The sequence below is a fragment of the Hyperolius riggenbachi genome, chromosome 5, assembly GCF_040937935.1.
Source record: "Hyperolius riggenbachi isolate aHypRig1 chromosome 5, aHypRig1.pri, whole genome shotgun sequence".
Lineage (NCBI taxonomy): Eukaryota > Metazoa > Chordata > Amphibia > Anura > Hyperoliidae > Hyperolius > Hyperolius riggenbachi.
The window spans coordinates 330,823,520-330,850,444 of NC_090650.1; the positions used below are offsets into that span (position 1 = coordinate 330,823,520).

At 45.4% G+C, this 26,925-nt stretch overlaps 1 protein-coding gene across 1 annotated transcript in view; it reads left to right on the top strand.

Annotated features, from left to right (window-relative positions):
- LOC137517717 (meprin A subunit beta-like) overlaps positions 1-26,925 on the top strand; it is a 67,934-nt gene that overhangs the window by 20,891 nt on the left and 20,118 nt on the right. The window contains exons 5-10 of the mRNA XM_068234735.1: positions 3,273-3,451; positions 6,363-6,578; positions 9,021-9,173; positions 9,373-9,582; positions 18,521-18,964; positions 24,774-24,953. Of these exons, the coding sequence (XP_068090836.1) occupies positions 3,273-3,451; positions 6,363-6,578; positions 9,021-9,173; positions 9,373-9,582; positions 18,521-18,964; positions 24,774-24,953 (1,382 nt within the window). The remainder of the gene's footprint in view (positions 1-3,272; positions 3,452-6,362; positions 6,579-9,020; positions 9,174-9,372; positions 9,583-18,520; positions 18,965-24,773; positions 24,954-26,925) is intronic.

The following is a 26,925-nucleotide window of genomic DNA, read 5'->3' on the forward strand; positions in this document are numbered from 1 at the left end:
TGCATGAGTAAATGTATGACCTGCTAGCTGGCCAAAGCAGGTTTCCCAAAGACTGAGAAATATGGCGGGAGCACGCTCTCTGTACTTTTGACTTGAAGACAATATGCTAACTGTAGTATTAGCTTACAACTTCAGATACCATAAATAGCTTGAGCGATTGGTAGCAACATGGGTTTGCGATACACTTGATAATTAATATCAATTAGAGCTGCAGACACTGCTGTGGTGTTCAAGCTAATATTGGGAAACATTATATCATGGCAAATAGTTTTTATTTGCCATTCATTTAAAAGACTGGATAAAACCTACAAGAAAAAAGGCAGAAAGGGTTGAGTTTATTTGCAATTGTGAACAGCCAGTGGAGATATTGTTATTGTCCATGCATATTGTCTAATAACCATACATTCAAGCAATCTATTTACTTTACTTTAATTTATGGTTTATTCGTGGAATAACATTATAATCATTGGAAGTTATGGATATCTACAATACACATTAAAAGCTGAGTATGCTTTTAAGAATGCTTACAGGGGCACTACAGCGAAATACAAGCTCATTGGATTTCCCTAATAGCATGCTACTTTTAGAAAGAGCAACACATATTAGACAGTGTTTTGGTTTACAAAGGTCATCTGGATAATTTAAAGCTCAGATACAGATAAAGTCCTTTATCCTAAAACCAAGTTACACTCCTGCTAGATATCCTAAAGCCCCATACACACGCTCAACAGCGGTCTTCTATGCAGCACAATTATCAAACAACTTTTGTAGTGAAACAAGTTGAACAATCAAAAAAAGGTTGCTTGCTATTGTTCACACAACTGATAAGTCAATCCAACAGATGGATTGACGTCTTATCAGTCTTATCAGTTGTGTGAACAATAGCAAGCAACTTTTTTGGTTGTTCAACTTGTTTCAAAATAAAAGTTGTTTGATAATTGTGCTGCATAAAAGACTGCTGTTGAGCGGGCATGGGGCTCTGGGAATGTTTATTGTATACTACCCACTTCTTGTTTCCCACCATTCTTTTACATTGTAAGCTCTCTCCCCCTTTTGTGTCTTGGAATTCATTATACATTTTATTCATCATTTTACTTTTGTCACTGTCATTACCAATTCTGTATTTTGTATTAATTCTGTATTTTGTCACCAATTTTGTATTTTGTATATTGGTGTATTCCATTTGTCTGTATTATGTACCCCATGTTCGTTTCTTACTTTGTACAGTGCCACAGAATATGTTGGTGCTTTATAAATCAATAATAATAATCAGCTACTGACTGCTAGAATGAAGATCAATCCTTGGTTAAGGTTCCTCTTCAAAGTGTATCTTCAGGATTTCCTTGTATTTCAACTGTGCTTCCCATCACTCATTGAACATAACATAAACCACTGCGAGTTATATAAAAACGTTTGAATGCCCTTTTTTTCTGTAGAGATCACATGACTGTTCCCTTTGTCCCTCCTTGATGAAGGCTGGGCATCGTGCCATCACAGTTTCCCCCTAGCCACTTGCACAACCATGTGGGAAGTATCATGGCCAAGGCTATCTCACACATTCCCTTCACAAAGTTCTGTACAGAAAGGTGTAGCTCAGACTACTAGTAATTACGGCATGTCCATATAACCAGAATAGCCCAAGCCAAGGATGTTTTCATTATTTATCTAATGATTGGAGAAGGTGGAAATACTACAGAATTCTTGAATTCAACTTTAAATTGTGTTTCCTTCAGGGTCGGATTTACCATAAGGCACATGCCTACAGGCGCCTGATGATGGAAAAGTGTCTCACTCACCTTCCCTAATGCTGTCCTCCCTCCTTCCCTATGCAGAGTCCTGCGGAGAGTGTAAATGAAGTTACTTACCTGGCTCTCGGCATTCCACTGACCAGATCTCCCTTTTGTCAGGGGCACCTCTAGCTACTTAATATTGAGGGTACTTCTTGCTACCTAATACTGAGGGGTAGGGATGCTCATCACGGATTAATCACAAGGAACCACGGTGGTTATTAGTGATTCAAATTAGCTTTAATTGCCCCAGCTGAGCGGCTAGATGCAGCGGGATTAATTAGCCACAATGCTGCTCTCTGCCCAAGGAGCTTGCAAGCGTCTATTGGACGCGTTGCCAGCCTCACTGTGAAGCACTTCCTCCCTCAAGCCGGAAGGAGGAAGTGCTCCATAGTAAGGCTTGCAATGCGTCCATTAGGTCACTTGCAAGCTTGTTGAAACGCTGGGCGGAGATCGGCATTATGGGTAATTAACCCCGCCGCATCTAGCCGCTCAGCTGCGGCAATTAAAGCTAATTTGAATCACGAGTAACCACCGTGGTTACTTGTGATTAATCTGTGATGAGCATCCCTGCTAAGGGGAACCTGAAGCCAACTAATACTGGGAAACTTCTGGCTACCTAATACTAAAGGGCACCTGTAGCTACTTATGACGGGCAAGGGAATTCCGGGAGAAGTGACAGTTGGAACAGCCAGCACACTTGAGATGCGATTGGTGGGGGTTTGTAGGTTTATGGAGGGCAAAGTCCAAAGGTGGCCATTAACTGTCCAATTTCTAGCGAAAAATCGTTCGAGCGATCAGAAATCCTGATCGGACTGGTTGTAAATAATCTCCATTGATGGGCACAATTGATTAGAATGATTATAAAAATAGTCATTCGATTAGATTTTTGTCACACCAAAATTTGCATTCTCTTGTTGGTTGTGATAGATTGGTTCATTGATGGTGTAGTGAACGATTTTTCTTCCGATCAGAATTTCTGATCGTTCTAACGATTTTTCGCTAGTAATTGGACTGTTAGTGGCCACCTTAAGATGCCAGGACATCTGTGCCTATAGGCTCCTGTGTGATAAATCTGGACCTGGTTTCCTTTATATGTTCAAGAGGGAATAAAGGTTATTGGCATTGTAATTCTACTTAAAAGCGTATTTGAACTTTAATTCACATCTTCTCTAGCAATGCTATTTAGGTATGCAGAACATTGCAGCGATTGGATTGTTAGTTTAGCTCATGTCCGGTTTAATGCTTGTTATACTGTGTGTTGGAAACGCATTTTTCAAACTACCCCTGGCCAATCCAGATCCAACTCTTGCAATATGTACTAGACGATGTCCATGACTTCCAGAATGCTTTAGATGTAATTCCTGCCCATTATGCCTACCCTTCTACTGCCACTTACATTGTTCAGGAAGCATGTGGCTACTATTACAACCTTGCATCAATTAAAAAAATGGTCACAGTTGGTCTTTTTTTCTTTTATTTTAGATGCTATTCATATATTGGTAACCTTCGGGGAGGAAAACAGCAGCTGTCTATTGGGAATGGATGTGATACAGTGGAAATTGTTCAGCATGAGTTCCTCCATGCACTTGGATTTTTTCATGAGCAATCTCGATCAGATCGTGATGACTATGTTACGATTGATTGGGAAAATATTATCGCTGGTAAGAGTGCTGAAAACGTCTCCACCAAATTAAACTCCAGGAGTATTACATTACAGGAAATATTTCCTTCTAAGTACCCACTACCCCCTCTAATTAACCTAAAGTGGATATCCCTAAACAGGACTGCCAGGCAATTGGTAGGGATGCTCACCGCGTTCCGCAGAATTAATTTTCCCACGATTTCGGCCAGAATTTGGTGATTCCATTCCGTCGCATCGGAACGTAATTGCTATAGCGCTATAGCGGAAATTCCGCGGAATGATGCGTAATTCCGGCGGAACGCGGTTTAAAGTGAAAACAGGATTTCTTCATGAAAATAGGAATTTCTGCACTAATCAGAGCCAAAAACCAATCAATCTTATGTTAACAACCAGCTCCCTAGCTATCTCACCTATCCCAACCATTTTGTATAGGTCCCAAAGCATGCGTGACATCTCCTGTGGCACAAAAACCACCGCCATGGAACCACCGACAGGTCCCAAAGCTTACGCGACACCTGCGGCGCCAAAACCACTGCCATGGGACCACCGCCAGGTCCCATAGCTTATGCGACACCTGCGGCACCAAAATGACTGCCATGGAACCACCGCCAGGTCCCATAGCTTACGCGACACCTCCTGCGGTGCCAAAATGACCGCCATGGGACCACCGCCAGGTCCCATAGCTTACGCGACACCTCCTGCGGTGCCAAAACGACCGCCATGGGACCACCGCAGGGCCAAAATGACCGCCATGGAACCACTGCCAGGTCCCATAGCTTACGTGACACCTCCTGCAGCGCCAAAATGACCACCATGGGACCACCACCAGGTCCCATAGCTTAAGCGACACCTACTGCGGTGCCAAAATGACCACCATGGGACCACCGCAAGGTCCCATGGCTTAAGCAACACCTCCTGCGGCGCCAAAATGACCGCCATGGGACCACCGCTAGGTCCAATGACTTAAGCGACACCTCCTGTAGCACCAAAATGACCGCCATGGTACCACCGCTAGGTCCCATGGCTTAAGCGACACCTCCTGATGCAAATAAATAAATACATTTCACACACAAAAAAAAAAAATGACCGGGGGAACAGCCATTAGGTCCCATGGGCCACCATTTAGCATAAACAAGGTTTCATTTGCGATTACTTTAATTTTTCCGCCGGAATGCGGATTTCCGCGGAAATTCGCAAAATTCCGTGAAAATGTAATGGCGACGGAATTTAGCGCTGGCGGAATTATGAAATTCTGGCGAAATGGAATTTGCTCATTCTGATCATCATTGTTTTAATAGGTAATAAATATTGCAGCCACCATGTACCTCACTTCAGGCGTACTTTAACCTCCTTGGCGGTATGAAAAATACCGCCAGGAGGGAGCGCAGCAGTTTTTAAAAAAAAAAATTTTTTTTTAATCATGTAGCGAGCCGAGGGCTCGCTACATGATAGCCGCTGCTGAGCGGCATCCCCCCGCCCGCTTCGATCGCCTTCGGCGATCTCCGATCAGGAAATCCCGTTCATAGAACGGGATTTCCTGGAGGGCTTCCCCCGTCGCCATGGCGACGGGGCGGGATGACGTCACCGACGTCACTGACGTCGGGACGTCATTGGGAGTCCCGGGCCACCCCTCGGCGCTGCCTGGCACTGATTGGCCAGGCAGCGCTGGGGTCTGGGGGGGGGGGGCCGCGCGCCGCAGCAAATAGCGGCGATCGGGCGGGGGCCGGCGGCGATCAGAGTGCTGGCGCAGCTAGCAAAGTGCTAGCTGCGTCCAGCAAAAAAAAAATTATGAAAATCGGCCCAGCAGGGCCTGAGCGGCATCCTCCGGCGGCTTACCCCGTGTCCAGCACGGGGTTACCGCTAAGGAGGTTAAAGACGTGCGTTGTAATAAAAGTGTCCCATTTTACTTACCTGGGGGTGTTTCCAGCCTCCATAGTCTTGTAGGTCACTTGTTGTTCTCCTGGTCCCTCTCCTAGAACTGCTGTGTGGCCGAGTAAAGTCCACAGCTTAGCTCAGTTGTACACTACTTCACATGCTCTTACCCCGCTGCGTGCCTCCTTGATCGTGCTCTCCTGGCCAGGAGGGTTATATGCATGCTCACTTCATTAAGTATCGAAACCGCAAACGTGGAGAATGCTATTGGCTACGGGAGCACGATATAGAAGGCTGTCACAGACATTACCAGGCCGCACAGCGGAAGAAGGGAACTGGAAGGACAGTGAGGGATCTAAAAGACTATGGGGGCTGGAAGAAGCCCCAGGTAAGTAAAGGGGATTCTTTTATTACGACTTGGGTATCCTTTAAAGGAAGCATATGAGCACCTAAAAAATGAGCTCTACTTACCCGGCCCTTCCTCCAGCCCCCGGCAGCTGCTATGTCCTCGGCCGAAGCTCCAGGGCCCGAGGATCCACTCTGTTTCAGAAGGCGGCCTCATCAGGTCGGCCTCTACTGCACCTGCGCGAGCCCCACTGTCAATCAAGTTCACATGGTCTGGAGTGTTCTGCGCAGGAGCAGTAAAGGCCGACCTGGCGGGGTTGCCTTCTGAAACGGAGTGGATCCCGTGACTCCTGTACTGCGGCGAGGGACATAGCGTCTGCCAGGGGCTGGAGGAAGCCCCGGGTAAGTAGAACTCATTTTTTTGGTGTTCGGATGTTTCCTTTAAGGTTGTTTGACACTTTTGGGAGCAACAATGTACACTTTTTGGAAGTGTGCCTGAAAGACCGGTAAAGTAACTAAAAAATAAAGTTTGCAAAGGTGCCTCCATATTCCTCTCACCTCATGAGGATTCCATTGAAAATTTCAAGAAGCAGAAAAGGATAAAGGAAAAAATATATGCATTGTAAACATTACATTTTTATCATGCGTCTTTCATTTCTTTGTAAGCTCATTCTACAGACTACATAAATCAATTATGTCTTTATCTTTTGCAGGTTCTGCTTCAAATTTTTATTTTTATGATGATTCAGTGGTAAGCTCTCTAAACGTTCCATATGATTATACATCTGTCATGCATTATGGGAAAAGTGCTTTCTCCACTGGATATGATACCATTGTACCAAAATATGCTCAGTTCACCAACATCATTGGAAGGCAAATGGATTTTAGTGACAAAGATGTCCTAAAACTGAATCGACTCTACAACTGCAGTAAGTCTGATGTGCAAAGTATGACTGTGTAAAGTTTTGTGAACGGGCTCAACTTTGAACTGGACTTCCTGCTCAGCTAAAAAAAAACAAAAAAAACAAATGTATAGCTTAGTAGTTTACAGAGACGGGAAGAAAATCAAGTACTGGTAAATAAAACTCCATATTGTTTACCAGACCCCAACTGCACTCTCTCTGGCTGATGTACAGTCTATGGATGATAGATTTGGTGTGAAAATTACCGTTGTGAGGAGTTTTCTGCACATCAACATCCTTCATGTCCTCGTCCGACCAACTTAGTTATTATAGAGTTTCTAATATCTAGTGGAAAGTTTACTTTAAAGGCATGGATCTTGGCAGGGCTGGGATAAAGTTCTTCAACACTAGAGGCAGAGATTACAAAGTGCTCCCCCCATGCCCCTTCCACCACAAATTATGCATAATAGATAGCAAATGTTCATTCAGTAACCCAGTATTAAGTAGGTTGCCCCCCCAGTATAGATGGCCATATGTGCCCCCAGTATTAGATAGACCCACTCCCCAGTTCAGATATCCAGATGGGCCCCAGTATTGGGAAGACCTCCTGCCCATTTTAGATAGCCTGATGTGCCCCCAGTGTTAGTTACAAACCCTATAGTATAGATAGCAGATGTGCTCCCAGTATTAGGTAGCCTCTTTCCAAAGCAGGATCATCCACCAGGAAACCTAGGCAGGTGCCTGGGGCCTAGTGGGTACCAAGGTCCCACCAGCCACTTTCTCTGACCTCTCTCCACTTCAGCTAAACAAAAAGATCACAAGGGGGCACAACATCTACTACCTTGCCTAGGGCCCCATCAGCTATTACATCTTAATCCATTACATATTGAACCATCTCTTCCCCCTCCCCAGTATAGGTAGTCATGCCTTTAGTATTAGGTAGCCCCTCTCCCCAGTATAGGTAGCCAGATGTTCCCCCAGTATTAGGTAGTCCATCTCCTCAGTATAGATGCAGGGCCGGATTTGTACTTTTCACCGCCCAAGGCCAACTATACCGTCTGTTTGATTGTTATCTCTGTGTGCCCCAATGAGAATTCTACTTACTTTCCCTCATTGGATGTCAGTTGTCACAGATGACTATTTTAGTAATATGCGTATAGATTATAAATTATGTTTTCCTTAAGAACTTTTATGTTATGTTTGTTATCTCATTAATGATGGAACCATTGTGTCACCATGAGAGCTAGGCTGAAGTGTACCTGTAGGATAGAGCTTACAGGTCTTGCAGGGACGACACAAGTACAGGACAGAGAGTTTGAAGGTTAAATCTGTTCTTGTAGATATGGATGGCTGCATAGAATAGCTTTACTGCCCCTCACTGAGCCGCCCCTACATTTCTGGTGCCCTAGGCCATGGCCTATGTGGCCTTGCCAGAAATCCGGCCCTGTATAGATGGCAGATGTGCCCTCAATATTAGACATCCACCTTTCCTAGTTTAGATAGCTGGATGTGCCCCAAGCATTAGGCAGCCTCTCTTCCCAGGTTAGAATACCAGATGTAACCCTGATATTAGGTAGCCCCTCTCCCCAGTTAGCAGGATGTGCCCCCAGTATTCTGTAGCCCTCCCAAATATACAGTAGATAGCAGGATGTGTCTTCTGTGTAAGGAAGCCCTTCTCCCTAGTATTGATAGCTGGATGTGCCCCCAGTATTAGGTAGCCCCCTTCCCAGTATAGATAGCCAGATGCGCCCCCAGTATAAGGTAGTCAGTCTCCCCACATGCAGACTATTTGCGTGCATGACTCACCTTTCTTCAGTGTGCCGCAGCGTCTCATCTCTATCATTATTCAAAAGTTAAATAGAGGATCCACATTATTGTCCTTTTTATTATTATTATTTAGTATTTATATAGCGCCAACATCTTCATCAGCGCTGTACGGAGTATCTATTGTCTTGTCACTAACTGTCCCTCTGAGGAGCTCACAATGTAGTCCCTACCATAGTCATATGTCTATGTATCGTGTAGTGCATGTATCATAGTCTAGGGACAATTTTTAGGGGAAGCCAGTTAACTTATCTGTATGTTTTTGGGATGTGGGAGGAAACCAGAGTGCCCGAGGAAACCTACGCAGACACTGGGGAGAACATACAAACTCCTTGCAGATAGTGCTCTGGCTGGGATTTGAACCGGGGACCCATCGCTGTAAGGCAAGAGCGCTAACCACTATGCCACTTCATCATAAAAAGTCTGACGTATTGCTTTACAGGCAATATTTCCTTATCCGATTACACTATAAATAATTTTTAAGACACTGATAAAGTCTTGCATTGCTGCTTTTTTCTATAATAATAAAAATGTAACATATACCTTTAGGCACAATTAAATAGACCATACAAATTGTATTTTATTGCTTTTGGAGAATCAAAATCCTTAGTTTGATACATAATGTATGAATTGTATGTTTCCCAGCTTCTTCCATAACTTTCCTGGATTCATGTAATTTTGAGTCTGATGAAATGTGTGCCATGGTGCAGAGGTCAGATGACAAAAGGAACTGGGAGCGAGTGACCCTGGCGTCTAGTGGACCCTATTCAGACCATTCCATCATGCAAAGTGGCAAAGGTAATACACGTTACATTTATTATTAGGTCCCAATCCTGAGTTGTCTGTGGTCTCTAAAAACTATTTATATAATCAGATATTAATATAACCAACTTTTGTAGACTGGTTTATAAAACTTCAGTACTACTACGGTATTGGAGCCAGTGAAGTTACTGGGATGTTCTTGCAGTTTTATCAGTTTTCAAAACCACTTTTGCAGGCTACTTTGCCCTCTTTAGCACCAGCACTGGAAATGCTGGGGACGATGCTGTGCTTGAAAGTAGATTATTTTACCCAACTAGAGGATATCAGTGTCTGGAGTTCTTTTACTATCACAGCGGTAGTGATGATGACCAGCTGAACATCTGGATCAAAGAGTACACAACTAATTCCACCAATGGCACACTGAGATCTATAGACGCCATACAAGGTAAGAAAACTAGTTCTTATGCTTTTTAATTTTGACCTTATTTCTATCCCTAATACCAGTTACACAGACTATTTTGCATCCACATTATGCAACATATGTAATTTTCCTCTTTTTGCTTTCTTTTCAGATTTAGTAGAGATTTTAATTTTTTGTTTTATTTTATGACCAGTTCAGTTTTAATGACAAGAAAAAAAAATCACACGCTCTTTTTGAACCTTGCTGTGCACACTATATACCTGTATCATTTCCTCATCTCTAAATAAGTGCACAGCTTGATCTGTTAAAACTGTACAGGGCCCGTTTATAAAGCTAATGATCAGGTATTCACCATTTTATGGATTGACAAATTGTATTCTCCAGTTTAAAAGTAGAGCGAGCCATAGGCTACAATTTAATTCCTAGCAGGAGGTTATCATGACTGCCAATCCAGTGGTGAATTGTGTACAGGCACTTCACTAGCCTAGAGGCTAACAATGCATCTATTACTATGAAGCGGGAAGGTGGAATGACACATGGGCCCCTATGCAATTTACTTTTTTTCTCCTGAGTTTTCTCCTTGGTAATATTTTCACAACTAGACAACTAGACATAAAATGCCTGTTAGGCCTCTTTCACAGTAGGTCGTTGCTTTTCAATGTGACGTTAAACCGCGCATGCGCCATACTGTCACGCCGGTCGCCGTGATGATGCGAGGCGGCCGGCGCGTGACGACAGTGGTTGCGTATGCAGAAGAAAGAGCCCGACACTCGGACCAGTGTCGCCGGAAAGCTGCCGGGGAGCCATATCTGGCGAAGGCCTGGGAGAAAAGCCAGATGGACGTCGTGGGACCTCCCGACCTACGGTGGGCTGCAGAAAGCCCCAGGTGAGTACCATTTTCATTAGTATTTTGAGCTTGGTGTCCCTTTAAGGTCGCACAATGTGGCCCTAACGCAACACATATAGACTTTAACTTGGACGTTTTCTTTATGCGTCTTTTTCATCGCACAGTGATGGAACGCAAACGGTGCATGCGTTAAATTTTAAAAAAAAAATTACTGAGCATGCACAACACATAACACAGCAGATTCATTCCTAAATGCACAGCATGCAGCACTTTCTAATAACGCTACACATTACACACAAACGCAACATGTACTTGTACTGTGAATGTCACACAGACTTAGTATTGCTGTGCGTTAGTATGCATTGAAACATTTTCGAATGTGCGACTTTAACGTCGCACTGCGAAAGAGGCCTTAAGCCACCAACAAGCAAGAAAATACTTAAAATAATTTTGATAGTTGTTTTTCACCAACTTTTCAGTACTTTTTCAATTGTAAAATGTTGAAAAGTTAATTTAAAGAGAAAATAAAAAAAATCTCCTAGGAGAAAACTCAGGAAAAAAGTTAATTGCATATGGGCTATAGTGCACAACAGAACATCTTCTCAGGAGAGTTCGAGAACAATACACTCATTAATGATCCTTAATGATTTTATAATCCTAGCAACACGTAGATGGGAAATATCGAAATATGGATCTAATGTAAAACTTACCTGTATGCACAACTCTCCAGTATTGTCTACTTTTGGAAGCTGGAGTCAGTGTCACATGTAACTTTATGGAGAGAAAAGCAAAGTCCAAAACTTGTTAGAAGTTTTTTTGGTGCGGTTTAAGAACTTTTTTTTTTTTAAACATATTTTATTAGGTAACAGCCGGTATTCAAATACAATCAATAACCAATGTCACTTGTACACTTAGGTCAAAAGGTTTCCAAACCTCCCAAACGGGACCTCATTTTACAATTGTGCATAACATCCAACTTATTGACCATGACATTGTTATACCTCAGTACTTTCATAATTTTCACCCAAATTAACCCCCAAAACCTACCCCTCCCCCACTTCCCTAATTGTCTGCTGTTCCAGTTTCCGATTTGAATAACTATGAAAATTATATTTGGTTACAATCTGACCTCATTTCTTGCGAAAAAAAAGATATACTTTACCTTTAAACAATAATATAAAGTTTCCAGCTCATCTAGGATACCTTTGTTTACCCAATTTCCCTAATAAGTCCATTGTGGCGTACCATTCTGTGTATTGAAATGGTGTTACTATATTTTGTATGTCCTCATTGGAATAAGTATGTTCTATGAACTTGGCCCATTTTTTAAAGAAGGCTTTAGCTGTTTTCTCTTTATGTGTTAAAGCATCCAATCTGTCAAGAGTAAATATTTGTATCCGATCCTGTGTAATGTCCCAAGTAGTTGGGTTCAGGGGCGTAGCAATAGGGGTTGCAGAGGTAGCGACCGCATCGGAGCCCTTGGGCCAGAGGGGCCCCATGGGGCCCTTCCTCAACCAAAGCATTAGCTGTTTATTCATCCTGTGGTGGTAATAATCACTTCTATAGAAGCTTTGAATAGTAATAATCATTAACAAACTGTTTTCCATCCCCTACTTGCACCTCTAATACTGTGGATGACCTTGGCAGGTTTTGTTGCGCCGTATCAAGTGTTATATATAGAGTGCTGGGGGGCCCCAATGTAAAACACGCACTGGGGCGCATAGCTCTATAGCTACGCCACTGGTTGGGTTACTAGGGTAGATCCATTTATTGTAAATTACCTTTTTACTTGCTGCTAGGTTTAAATGTCCCAATAATGGAGTCTTTTGGTTTGTCTTAGATCCTCGCTCTTCTGTTGTTGGCTGATGATTTTCGTAATGAAAAAGAAACTGTGTTGTGGTGAAATCTCTATGTCTCTGTTGCATACTTGTTTAATGTAATTTTTTACTTGTTGCCAGTACGATCTGATGGAGTTGCAGTCACACATGCAATGGTAAAGAGTTGCTTGTGGCAACTGACATTTAGTTCAGAATGCTGTATAGTTACAGTTGTGTTCAAAATTATTCAACCCCCAATGCTGTAAAGAGTTTTAGGGAATTTAGTGTACATTCGTAATTGTGTTCAGAATGAAATCTTACAAGGACTTTTTAAAGAACCAAATGCAACTAAAATGACATCACTTGTTTTTGTAATACAGTATTAAATGGTTGTTTTTTTTGTGTGATTTCTTTATTGACACAATTATCCAACCCATTAAAGAGTACCACTCTTAAGAACAGAGGTTCACTCAAGTGTTTTCGATCAGGTTTTGAAAACACCTGTGGATCTTAACGAGCAGCAATCAAGCATAATAAACACCAATTAGGCAGATTTAAAATGACTGTGATACTCAGCTCCTTCTAGACATTTACTGGTGTGTTTACAAACATTGTGAAGTCAAGAGAATGGTCCAAGGAGACAAGAGAAGAGATGATTTCTCTTCACAGGACAGGCAATGGCTATAAGAAGATTAGAAAGATGTTAAACATACCAAGATACACCATAGGAGGCATCATTCGCAAATTCAAGGCAAAGGGCACTGTTGAAACGCTACCTGGTTGTGGCAGAAAGAAGATGCTGACTTTGACTGCTGTGCGCTACCTGAAGCGCAAAGTGGAGAAAAGTCCCCGAATGACTGCTGAGAAACTGAAAAAAGATTTGTCAGATGTGGGTACTGAAGTTTCAGCTCAGACAATAAGGCGCACACTGCGTAATGAAGGCCTACATGCCAGAACTCCCAGGCGCACCCCCTTGCTGTCTCCAAAGAATAAGAAGAGTCAACTGCAGTATGCCAAAAGTCATGTGGACAAACCACAAAAGTTTTGGGATAGTGTTCTGTGGACTGATGAAACAAAATTAGAACTGTTTGGGCCCATGGATCAACGCCATGTTTGGAGGAGAAAGAACAAGGCCTATGAAGAAAAGAACACCTTGCCTACTGTGAAGCATAGAGGGAGGGGGGGGGGGGGTCAACCATGCTTTGGGGATGTTTTGCTTCTGCAGGTACAGGGAAGCTTCAGTGTGCGCAAGGTACCATGAATTCTCTTTAGTACCAGGAGATATTGGATGAAAATGTGATGCAGTCCGTCACAAACCTCAGGCTTGGGAGACGTTGGACCTTTCAACAGGACAATAATCCCAAGCATACCTCCAAGTCCACTAGAGCATGGTTGCAGATTAAAGGCTGGAACATTTTGGTCCAATGGGCTGTGTACGTAATGTAGCGGCCCTGCCCGTGCTTGGCAGACCAGGCATCCGTGGTCAGGTGTACCCTTGACCCAACGCTCTTCGCAAGAGATGACACCACTTGCCTCTCAACTTCACGGTGCAGTTGGGGTATGGCCTTTCTCGAAAAATAAGTGCGGCCTGGCATCTTCCACTGCGGTGTTCCGATGGCCACAAATTTACGGAAGGCCTCATGGTCCACCAGCCGGTATGGTAACAGCTGGCAAGCTAACAGTTCCGCCATGCCAGCTGTCAGACGCCGGGCAAGGGGGTGACTGGCCGAAATTGGCTTCTTCCGCTCAAACATTTCCTTCACGGACACCTGACTGCTGCTGTGGGCAGAGGAGCAGGAAGCGCTCAAGGGCAGAGGCGGAGTGGAGGAGGGTGCCTGTGAAGGTGGAAGGGAGAAAGCGGCAGAAGCAGATGATGCACCTGAAGGAGGAAGAGGAGAAGGAGGGTGACTTTTCTTTTGTGTGCTGCTGCTGCTTTTGCTCAGGTGGCCATCCCATTGCTGTTTGTGCCTTTTCTCCAGGTGCCTTCGTAAGGCACTTGTCCCTACGTGAGTGTTGGCCTTTCCACGGCTCAATTTTTGTTGGCAGAGCGAACAGATGGCTTTGGTCCGATCTGAGGCACACACATTTAAAAGTTTCCACACCGCTGAGCCACCCTGGGATGTGGGCACTATGGGGACCTCAGCAGCTGATGCTGAAGGGCAAGTTGGCTGGCTGTACATAGGTGGCGATACATGGTGCCGGACACTGCCACCAGCTGTTTCTGACGAAGAGCTGCCCCAGCTTCTTTCAGCAACTTCTCTCCTCCTACTACTCTCTGACTCCCCCTCTGAACTGTCCCCCTCTTCATCTCCTCTATTGGGAACATACAGAGGATCCCTATCATCGTCATCATCGTAATCATCCTGCCCAGCTTCGCTTGCCTCAGACAAATCCAAACATGCACCATCAGTAGGTCCTTCATCCTCCTTACACGTTACATCCATAGTGTTGCCGCATAACTCAGACATATGAGCTGATGAAAATTCATCTGGCTGTAACAACAATGGCTGTGCATCAGTGATTTCAACACTAAATAATTCTTGCGAAGTGTCAAATGCAGTGGAAGTGGTGCTAGTAGTAACGCTGGTGGCTGAGCAAGATGAGGTGTTCTGTGTCGCTAAATACTCAACCACGTCCTGACAATCTTGGGAGGTGATGGGACGTGCCTTCTTCCGAGCACTGTACTGTGGGCCAGGTCCACACGAAATTACATTTACACGACCTCGCGCAGACCTGCCGGGTGGCCTTCCTCTGGCTCTGGCACTACCTCTTCCTCTACCTGTTTTGTCCATATCGGGTATGCACGGAGTGGTATATCACACTGCGTGCACTCACGTAGGTAGGTGGGTTCACTTAACTGCACAGGTATGCGCACTGATGCGGTGGGTTCACTGAACAGAACAGGTATACAGTGGCGGGTTCACAGAACAGGTATACAGTGGCGGGTTCACAGAACAGGTATGCAGTGGCAGGTTCACTGAACACAACAGGTATGCAGTGGCGGGTTCACTGAACAGAACAGGTATACAGTAGCGGGTCCAATGAACAGAACAGGTATACAGTGGCGGGTTCACTGAACACAACAGGTATGCAGTGGCGGGTTCACTGAACAGGTATACAGTGACGGGTTCACTGAACAGTACAGGTATACAGTGGCGGGTCCACTGAACAGAACAGGTATGCAGTGGCGGGTTCACAGAACAGGTATGCAGTGGCAGGTTTACTGAACACAACAGGTATGCAGTGGCGGGTTCACTGAACAGGTATACAGTGGCGGGTCCACTGAACAGAACAGGTATGCAGTGGCAGGTTCACTGAACACAACAGGTATGCAGTGGCAGGTTCACTGAACAGAACAGGTATGCAGTGGCGGGTTCACTGAACAGTACAGGTATACAGTGGCGGGTTCACTGAACACAACAGGTATGCAGTGGCGGGTTCACTGAACAGAACAGGTATACAGTAGCGGGTCCACTGAACAGTACAGGTATACAGTGGCAGGTTCACTGAACAGAACAGGTATGCAGTGGCGGGTTCACTTAACAGAACAGGTATACAGTAGCGGGTCCACTGAACAGAACAGGTATGCAGTGGCGGGTTCACTGAACAGTACAGGTATACAGTGGCGGGTTCACTGAACAGAACAGGTATACAGTAGCGGGTCCACTGAACAGAACAGGTATGCAGTGGCGGGTTCACTGAACAGTACAGGTATACAGTGGCGGGTTCACAGAACAGGTATGCAGTGGCAGGTTCACTGAACAGAACAGGTATGCAGTGGCGGGTTCACTGAACAGGTATACAGTGGCGGGTTCACTGAACAGAACAGGTATACAGTGGCGGGTCCACTGAACAGAACAGGTATGCAGTGGCGGGTTCACAGAACAGGTATGCAGTGGCAGGTTCAGTGAACACAACAGGTATGCAGTGGCGGGTTCACTGAACAGTACAGGTATACAGTGGCGGGTCCACTGAACAGAACAGGTATACAGTAGCGGGTCCACTGAACAGAACAGGTATACAGTAGCGGGTCCACTGAACAGAACAGGTATGCAGTGGTGGGTCCACTGAACAGAACAGGTATGCAGTGGCGGGTTCACAGAACAGGTATGCAGTGGCAGGTTCACTGAACAGAACAGGTATGCAGTGGCGGGTTCACTGAACAGGTATACAGTGGCGGGTTCACTGAAAAGAACAGGTATACAGTGGCGGGTTCACTGAACAGAACAGGTATACAGTGGCGGGTCCACTGAACAGAACAGGTATGCAGTGGCGGGTTCACAGAACAGGTATGCAGTGGCAGGTTCACTGAACACAACAGGTATGCAGTGGCGGGTTCACTGAACAGGTATACAGTGGCGGGTCCACTGAACAGAACAGGTATGCAGTGGCAGGTTCACTGAACACAACAGGTATGCAGTGGTGGGTTCACTGAACAGGTATGCAGTGGTGGGTTCACAGAACAGGTATGCAGTGGCAGGTTCACTGAACACAACAGGTATGCAGTGGCGGGTTCACTGAACAGGTATACAGTGGCGGGTCCACTGAACAGAACAGGTATGCAGTGGCAGGTTCACTGAACACAACAGGTATGCAGTGGTGGGTTCACTGAACAGGTATGCAGTGGTGGGTTCACTGAACAGGTATGCAGTGGTGGGTTCACAGAACAGGTATGCAGTGGTGGGTTCACAGAACAGGTATGCAGTGGCAGGTTTACTGAACAGGTATGCAGTGGTGGATTCACTGAACAGGTATGCAGTGGTGGGTTCACTGAACAGGTATGCAGTGGTGGGTTCACAGTACAGGTATGCAGTGGTGGGTTCACAGAACAGGTATGCAGTGGTGGGTTCACTGAACAGGTATGCAGTGGTGGGTTCACTGAACAGGTATGCAGTGGTGGGTTTACAGTACAGGTATGCAGTGGTGCGTTCACAGAACAGGTATGCAGCCAGGAACAAGCTAAGCCTAACTAATCTTTCCCTATGAGAGACAGTCTGCAGCAGCTCGCCCTACTTTCACTAATGCAGGCACACGAGTGACCGTAATGGCCGCCGCTGCCTGCCTTATATAAGGGGGGTGGGGCTCCAGGGGCTAGTGTAGCCTAATTGGCTACACTGGGCCTGCTGACTGTGATGTAGAGGGTCAAAGTTGACCCTCCATGTGCATTATGGGGCAAACCGAACTTCCGCAAAGGTTCGCCTGCGGGACGCGAACGCGAACCACGGAAGTTCGCATGGAACCGTTCGCAGGCGAACCGTTCGGCCCAACTCTAATTTTGGAGTGGCCATCGCAGTCACCAGACTTAAATCTGATTGAGAAGCTCTGGTGGGACTTAAAGAAAGCAGTTGCAGCGCGCAAGCCTAAGAATGTGACTGAACAGGAGCCTTTTGCCCATGAAGAATGGGCTAAGATACCCGTAGATCGCCGCAAGACACTTGTGTCAAGCTATGCTTCACGTTTAAAAGCTGTTATAACTGGAAAAGGATGTTGTACTAAGTACTAAGAATGAATGTCACTTGGGGGTTAAATAAAACTGATAATGATATGAGCACAGAAAAGACATTTGTGGTTATTTCATTATAAATGTTATGTTATATTTGTCTGACTTACAAGTGCCTCTTTGATTTAATTGTAAACAAGATGACTGAAATGATCAAAATCAATGTCAAACTGGCCAAAACACTCAATTTCAGTGGGGGTGGAATAATTTTGAACACAACTGGAAGTAGCAGATTTTTATATTTGATATCAAAGGCGTATTTTGCCCTATGAATCAATCTAAAGTGTGAGTCTCTCCAATTTTCATTACTTATTACCTGTCTATAAAGATTATTTCCTTCTATAATTTGCCTTAACAAATCCGGATCCGGTATATCTTTATTCCAGGCTTTCAGGTTATTCACCGCTGTTTAAGAACTTTTAACCCTAATTTGAAACAAGTTAAAGGAAGTGGTTATGACAAACTCTATATCTGCATTTAAAGAGGGCTTGGGTGCTTATCTTGCATGGAAAAGCATCCACAGCAATATTTACTAGGTAATTCCTGGGAGAGTTGATCCAGGGATTTATCTGCCATCTGGAGTCAGAAAATAATTTGGCACAGGCCTTGTAAGGTTTTTGCATTTCCATAGTTCAACTAAGGTATGTGCGGTTTCAGGATGGTGTGTTTTTTGTTGTTGTTTTTTTTCCTGGTTGAACTTGATGGGCAGATGTCTTTTTCAACCAAACTAACTACATAACTATGTAAATCATTTTAACTTTAGCATTATAACGGCTTTCAACATATTGTATTTTGCAGGCAAACCCGCTGATTACTGGCAGCTCCATTATTCCTCATTTAATGCCACACATAAGTTCAGATTTGTATTTCAAGGGATCAAAGGACATGGAAATTCCAGTGGTGGCATCTCAATAGATGACATTAACCTGTCTCAAACCAAATGTCCTCAAAATATTTGGCATATCAGAAATTTCACAGAGAACATCACTGCACAAGAACTTTACAGTCCTCCTTTCTATTCTCAAGATGGCTATGCTTATCAGATTTCACTATACAGCTACGCCACAGCAGACTCTCCATACAACCTCGCCACATATCTCTATCTGATATCAGGGGCCAATGACAACAGCCTCAAATGGCCTTGCCTCTGGAAACAGGCTACTGTGGAGTTCCTGGACCAGAATCCTGATGCTCAGCAGCGAACATCCAACATGAAGAGTATTACAACCGACGACTCTCTGTGTAAGTTGATAACAAGGATGGTTTTTTTTATTTTACCATACATTTTTGTGTACCAGGGTGTTACTCCAAATGTAACAGATTTCAGAATTTATCAGTCTCTTTAACATTATTTTTTTATCCAATATATAATGTTGATTCACTGCACGCTGCATGTTAGATGGACTAGTGGATAGCACTCTCAAGTGTGAGTGGCTTCTATTTATAAAATAGGAGCCATTCACGGTCAGTTAAGCGATTAGCGGAGAATGGACCAAAAATGTCTGTTCTCAGCTCAAGTAGAAACACTGCCTTATTGGCCTGTCTGTCTGCCTCTCTCTGTCTATCTAACCAGTGGCGTAGCAATAGGGGGTGCATAGGTAGTGACCGCATCGGGGCCTTTGGGCAAGAGGGGTCCCGAAGGGTCCACCCTCTATCACAGTATTAGCTCTCTATTGGTCCTGTGCTCATAATAAACACGTCTATAGATGCTTTGAATAGTGATAATCATTAACAAACTGTTACCCATCCCCTTCTTGCAACTCTGACACTGGGGTTGTCCTTGGCAGGTTTTGGTGCGCCGTATCAATTGTTATGTATAGAGTGATTGGGGCCCCATGTAAATCTTGCACCGGGGCCCAGAGCTCCTTAGCTACGCCACTGTATCCAGGGGCATTTCTAGCCATTTTGTCACTCCAGGCAAGAAAATCTGTGGCGCCCCCCCCCCCCCCTCCCGGTCCTGCCCACCCCACATAGCGCCAGCCCTTGCATGCGCAGAAGACCCTGGCTGACTCAGACTGGACCTAACTGAGCTAGTTACCGGGGATGATTGCGGACAAACAGAGGACAATGGGATGACTGCCAGGGACGCATCCATGCTTTGGGGCAGGAGGAAGCCCCGGTTAAGTAAAAAGATGTTGTAGTGCGTCGTCTCTTTCTGACTAAGGCTAAAGGTGGCCACTAACTGTCCAATTTCTAGCGAAAAATTGTTCGAGCGATCAGAAATTCTGATCGGACGAAAAATCGTTCACTACACCATCAACTAACCAGTATTTGCTTCCTATCTATCACGACCACCAAGAAAATCCAAATTTTCACTCGTTCATAATCGATTGTGTCCACCAATGGAGATTATTTACAACCAATCCGATTAGAATTTCTGATCGCTCGAACGATTTTTCGCTAGAAATTAGACCATTAGTGGCCAGCTTAAAAGATTCAGCAGCAGCAATGCTGCAGCATCACCTCAGACAGCATGATTGCTTGCTGCTGATATCATCATCATCAGTGGTGCTGCAGCAGCTGCGTCACTCAAACTTAGCCTCAAAACTCTGCCCAGCACACAGCTTGCCCACCTACACCTAGTGACAGCTCAAACCAACTCACAACCTCTGACTTTTGAAACGCACCCACCATTATCTCCGACACTTGTAATGCAACAACCGCTACCTCAGACACTTGTAATGCAGCCATCACTACCTCCAACACTTGTAATGCACCCACCATTATCTCCAACACTTGTAATGCAACAACCGTTACCTCCGACACTTGTAACGCAGCCACCGATCTTTCCGACACTTGAAATGCAACGCCCATTACCGCCGACACTTGAAATGCAACAACCGCTACCGCCAACACTTGAAATGCAGCAAACAGGAAAGCAATAAACATTACCCCACACACATTAAAATGCAGTAAATGTTACAACCCACACACATTAAAATGCAGTAAACATTAAATGCAGCAAATGGTACCTCTGACTCCTGTGAAAAACACGTTACCCCACATATATTAAATGCAGCACACCTCAGACATAAATGCATGAAATGTCCCCCCTCCCACTGGGTGCTGGTGGGGTGGGATGGAGCTGCTTAGTGGGATGGGAGGGTAAGGCCCAGTGCACACCGAGCGGTTTTTCATGCGATCCGCCGGCCGCATCTGCCTGTCAAACCGCTCGGTTAACTTATCTCAATGAGATGGTGCACACCAGTGGTTTGAGGATTGATGCGTTTTTGCCTCAATGTAAAGTATAGGAAAAAAGCAAACCGCTCTGAAAAACGCTGCTTCAGAGCGGTTTGTCAGGCGTTTGTTACAAAAGCTGTTCAGTACAGCTTTTACTGTAACAATTTGTGTAATCTGCTACCCAAAAACACAGCCAAAACCGCTAGACATGTTTAGAAATCCGCTCTAAACATGCCTAGAATCGCTCTGAAATCTGCTCCCAAAACCTCTAGCGTTTTGCAGATCTGCCAGAGGTTTTGGTGTGCACTGGGCCTAACACTGGGTGAGGAGGAAGGTGATAGTGGGGAGAAGGAGGGTGACAGTGGAGGTGAAACTGTATGGGGAAGAGAGTGACAGTGGGGTGGAGAAGAGGGTGACAGTAGGGAGAAGGAGGGTGACAGTGGAGGTGAAACTGGGTGGGGAGGAGAGTGACAGTGAGGAGGAGGGTGACAGTGGGGTGGAGAAGAGGGTGACAGTAGGGAGAAGGAGAGTGACAGTGGAGTTGAAACTGGATGGAGAGGAGGGTTACAGTGGGGAGGAAAAGTAGAGGGACAGAGGAGGTGAAACTTGGTGGAGAGAAAGGTGACAGTGAGGAGGAGGAGGGTGACAGTGGGTGGGGAGAGAAGGGTGACAGTGCGGAGGAGAGGAGGGTGACAATGCAGGGAGGAGAGGAGGTTGACAATGTGGGGAGGAGAGGAGGTTGACAGTGGAGGGGGGGGGAGAGAAGAGTGACAGTGGGGGGAGGAGAGAAGAGTGACAGTGGGGGGGAGGAAAGAAGAGTGACAGTGGGGGGGAGGAGAGGAGGGTGACAGTGGGGGGAGGACAGGAGGGTGACAGTGGGGGGAGGAGAGGAAGGTGACAATGCGGGGAGGAGAGGAGGTTGTCAATGCGGGGAGGAGAGGAGGTTGACAATGCGGGGAGGAGAGGAGGGTGACAGTGGAGGGGGGGGGGGAGAGAAGAGTGCCAGTGGGGGGAGGAGAGGAGGGTGACAGTGCAGGGGAGAGAAGGGTGGTGACAGTGGGGGGAGAGGAGGGTGAAGTAGCTTACTAGATAGCAGCTAGAGCTGGGGATCTGCTTCCAGGTCCTCACGCTGGGATCAGGGGCGGCCAGCCATGCGGTCCAACTTCTGGGTGAATCGGAGGAGGATGATTGAAAGCGGATGCCGCATTGGAAGAGGGAGGAGGCGGTGGAGGGAGAGCGGATGCTGCATTGGAGGACGGAGGAGGAGGCGGGACCAGACGTCCAGAGTCACTTCCCCGACCCGACCCCGCCGGCAGCAACTTCCTGTGAAGTCCCTGCCTCCTCCTTGCCGTCATTAGGCTTTGGCTGCGACCCTGCCCCCACATCACAGTAGTCGTGCTCGTGGTGGCTGCAATCTCCCTGTCCCCTCAGGCAGGCATGCGGCGCCGGCGGCAGCCAGGAGAGTCACGCTGGCTTCAGGTGGGGGGCGGAGTTAGAGGCGACGTCGCACACGCAGTAAACAAACTGCGGCGGCTGCTGCTAGGAAGAGGGGTGATGGGCGGGCAAGGAGATTTGGAGGAGGTGGAGTGGGCGGGAGTCGGGACTCTCCACCGAGACTCTATTGGCTGGACCTGGGCGGGGGGGCGTCATAGAAGCGGCAGAGGCAGAGTGGTGTCTCGTGGTGTGTAAATAAACCGCGATCGCCGCCGCCGACAAGCGCAGCTGATTTTAAGAGCGGCGATCAGCCGCACGCAGGCTAACCCCCCTCCGCAGCAGGTGGAGTGGGCGGGAGTCGGGACTCTCCACCGAAACTCTATTGGCTGGACCTGGGCGGGGGGGCGTCATAGAAGCGGCAGAGGCAGAGTGGTGTCTCGTGGTGTGTAAATAAACCACGATTGCCGCCGCCGACAAGCGCAGCTGATTTTAAGAGCGGCGATCAGCCGCACGCAGGCTAACCCCCCTCCGCAGCAGCGCGCCCCCTCCCTTCATGCCGCCTTAAGCACCTGCTTGTAGTGACAGCAGGTAAAGGCGCCCCTGACTGTATCTAACATTTTGAAAAAAAGAGGATGGTAATATCTAGGAAAGGGGAATGGGGTTTTTATATTTTGCTTCACAAGGATGATTTGTTGCTCCCTCCATCCCGCAGCCCGCAGTAAAGCCCTCCTATAACCAGCCAGTAAGACCTGCCAGATGCAGGCTGCCCTGAATGTGTAAACAACAGTGTGATTTATGTTTTACTAATTATTAACCCTTTACTACCACTTCTACTAGCTTTCTCGTCAGCATAAATATTTTAAGAATAAGAATGTCCACAGTAAGATACAGCAATAACTTTACATACAACAAAAACTTCTTGAAGATTTTTTTATGAATATTTTTTAGTTTTATTTCTTGGTAAATTTCACAATAGTGGTCCCATAAGGGAATTCATCTGGAGGGCCAGTAATTCAACTGAAAAGCTGTAGTAACCAGCCCAAGTCATACTTTAATCCACTGGGGACCGTGCAGCGTAAATCCTACGCCACCTACGCCTAACTCAGATGCGGCGTAGGATTTGGCTCCTGATCACGTGACCACTATGATCACTGGCGGGGTTCTGAGGGGAAGAAGAGGACAGGGACTCGCCTTCCTGACACCTGCGATGGCTGGTCCAGGCTTGATGACGTCGACCCGGAACTTGACGGCAGTGCGAGTGGGGAATTGCCGGCCAGAGCGGAGGGGGCTAGAGCTGGGAGGTAAATAAAGGCTGCTGGCAAAATGGGGGACACCTGGCTACACTGGGGGAACCATGCCTAACTAACTATACTGTGGATCCGGCTGCCTGATTCCCCCCCCCCAAAATGCGCCCCCCCGGCATGTAAAATGGCCTGGTCCTTAAGGGGGGTTAGGCAGCCGGTCCCCATAAAATATAGAAAATATTGAAGTTAGAGAACAAGAGCGTCATAATGTAGACAAGACAAATAACATTTATATTGCTCTTTTTTCCTGCCAGACTCGTAGGGTTTCAGAGTTGCAGCCACTTAAGGTGCCCATTAACGGTACAATTTTTTCTTTAGATGCAATCATTTAATCAGATTTGAATGATTTGAATTGTATAGAAAATCACGCAGTATGTGGAGAAACTGGATGTGAAAGGATTCTATGGTCGATTGGAATACAGAATTTTGTAGATGGGAATTTTGGTTTTTACTAACACATTTGAAGAGAGAACATACCCTAATCAATCTGTTTAAAATTACCGTCCGATTACCTACAATCACGCCAATGTGATCTGGTCATTGCATCTGAGGAATACATTGTACCATTAATGAGCACCTTAATGAGGGCCTCCACTCCAAATGAAAAAATCCTGCAGCGCTGCGGTAATGAAAAGATAAATTTACCTCTAGAGTCTCGTCCCACGAAGCCGTCCCGAAGATCCCGCATCACTTCACCTCCACTGCTTAGCCCCACCTCTTCTCTCTCCTCCGAGAAGAAACGCCCGGCTATTTACTGCAGTAAATAGCCAAGCGGTTTTTCTGGAGTGATTCGGGGACTTCGGGATGGCTTCGTGTGACGAGAGCGTGCTGCAGGATTTTTTCTTTTAGGATGGAGGTCCTCTTTAAGGGTGCTATCCACAAGTGACCAGAACCATTAGGGAACCTTGCCCAAAGACTTACTTTTTTACTTGCTGGCTGCAGCCAAGATTCGAATCCTATACCAAAGACAACACCAGTGCGCTATCCATGCATATTAATTCATATACAGTAATTGTACATTTATTTACATTTTATTGAAGGCAGCAAATAACTTAAACTACATTATTGTTATGCATATTTCAAAAAAAAAAAAAAAAGTCTTCTTTTGTGTTGTTTTTGCTTTCCACTTTTAGACAGCACCAACTACTTTTGGGATAAACCTGCTTTAATTGGATGGCTCAAGACGTTCCCTAATGGAACCATTTACAATTCAACTGATGGAAGAGGAGTCTATCTGTTTTCATCTGCAGACTGGCTGTACAGAAGAGATTTCCTGAAAGGGGGAGATGCCTTTATCCTTGTATCAATGGAGGGTAGGTGTCCCTATTATCGCTGTAATCTAATATAATATAACAACAAGCTATAAAACTCCACTCTCATTTCAGTAACCACTACAGACATATGCAGTAAAGTCTTTGGTTTCTATGTACCCAACTATAATTATTATTAATAGTACTATCATCTTTTGTGCATGTACAAATAACCATAGCACAGTCGCATGGAGAGAGGCTTATGTATGGTATGGCAGATATGACACGTGCAGTGGGAGCCATATTACCTTCACAACAATCCCCTTGCTCGCCTGCATACATAGACCTGTAAGTCACCAGTGACCCTAAATTATGAGAGATCCAGTGATTGTGCGACACACTCTTAAAGAGAATCTGTATTGTTAAAATCGCACAAAAGTAAACATACCAGTGCGTTAGGGGACATCTCCTATTACCCTCTGTCACAATTTCGCCGCTCCCCGCCGCATTAAAAGTGGTTAAAAACAGTTTTAAAAAGTTTGTTTATAAACAAACAAAATGGCCACCAAAACAGGAAGTAGGTTGGTGTACAGTATGTCCACACATAGAAAATACATCCATACATAAGCAGGCTGTATACAGCCTTCCTTTTGAATCTCAAGAGATCATTTGTGTGTTTCTTTCCCCCCTGAGGGGGGAGTGCATAGCAGAACCACAACACTGAAGAACTTGGCAGCCTTCCAGACACAGGCTGACAAGTCTGACAAGAGAGAGATAAGTTGATTTATTACAGAGACTGTCATAGTAGAAAGTGCTGCAGTTAGCCAGAACACATTAGAATAGCTTTTGGAACTTGTAGGATGATAAAAAACAGGATGCAATTTTTGGTACGGAGTCTCTTTAAGTATAGTCACTGCTCATTTATTGCATTTGAGTGTACTGTGCAATCTCTGCACAGCACTCTTCGCTCTAATCATTGCAGATTGCTGCTGATGCACAAGGCTGTGAATGAAGATGTGCACTGCAACAAGTGGGAGTCATTTATGTATTTGACATCCTCACTGACACCATTGCCCTATTTGCAATGCAGGGGGCAGGGCTCAATGCTTGGGTGGACGATGGGGAGGTTGATTGCAAGGGTTATTCTGGAAGGAGCAAGTGCCGTAGCAATAGGGCATATAGAGGTTGCGACTGCATGAGGGCCCTTGGGCCAGAGGGGCCCTCCTTTAAAGAGACACTGAAGCGAAAAAAAAAATAATGATTTGTATGTGTAGTACAGCTAAGAAAAAAAACATTAGCAGCATAGACACCAGTCTAATATTGTTTCCAGTAAAGGAAGAGCTAAGAAACTCCAGTTGTTATCTATGCAAATTAGCCATTGAGCTCCACCACTTTCAAAGTCGCAGAGAACTCTGCCAGACACTTGAGATAATAAGCTTTAAAAGACAATGTATCTTTTTTCCCTCTGCAGGGAAGATTTTCCAGAGCAGGCTAGTGAACTTTTGAACCCATTTAGAGTGCTGAGTAGTGTCTAAACTGCAAATATTAGAGAATGATACAATGCTATAAAAACACTATATAACTGAAAATAAAAATATTAGAATATTTTCTTTGCTACTAAAATTCTAGTAATTATCAGTATTACACAACCAATTCATTATATCATAACTTTTTTTTCCCTTCAGTGTCTCTTTAAAGGCAGTATTGGCTCCTTATTGGTCCTGTGCTGGTGATAATCACTTCTATAGATGCTTTGAATAGTGGTAATCATTAACAAACTGTTTTCCATCCTCCGCTTGCACCTCTAATACTGTGATGGTCCTTGGGAGGTTTTGGTGTGCCTTATCAATTGTTGTGTATGGAGTGCTTTGGAAGGAAGGGGACAGTGGAAAACTTACACTGCACCCGGAACTCTTTAGCTACACCACTGGAAGGAGCACCTGGGGATGGATGTACTCAACAGAGAGAGTTGGGGTAGAATTTTACTACTTTTGGGGGGATATTTCAATTGCGGGAAAGCACTGACAAGAATACA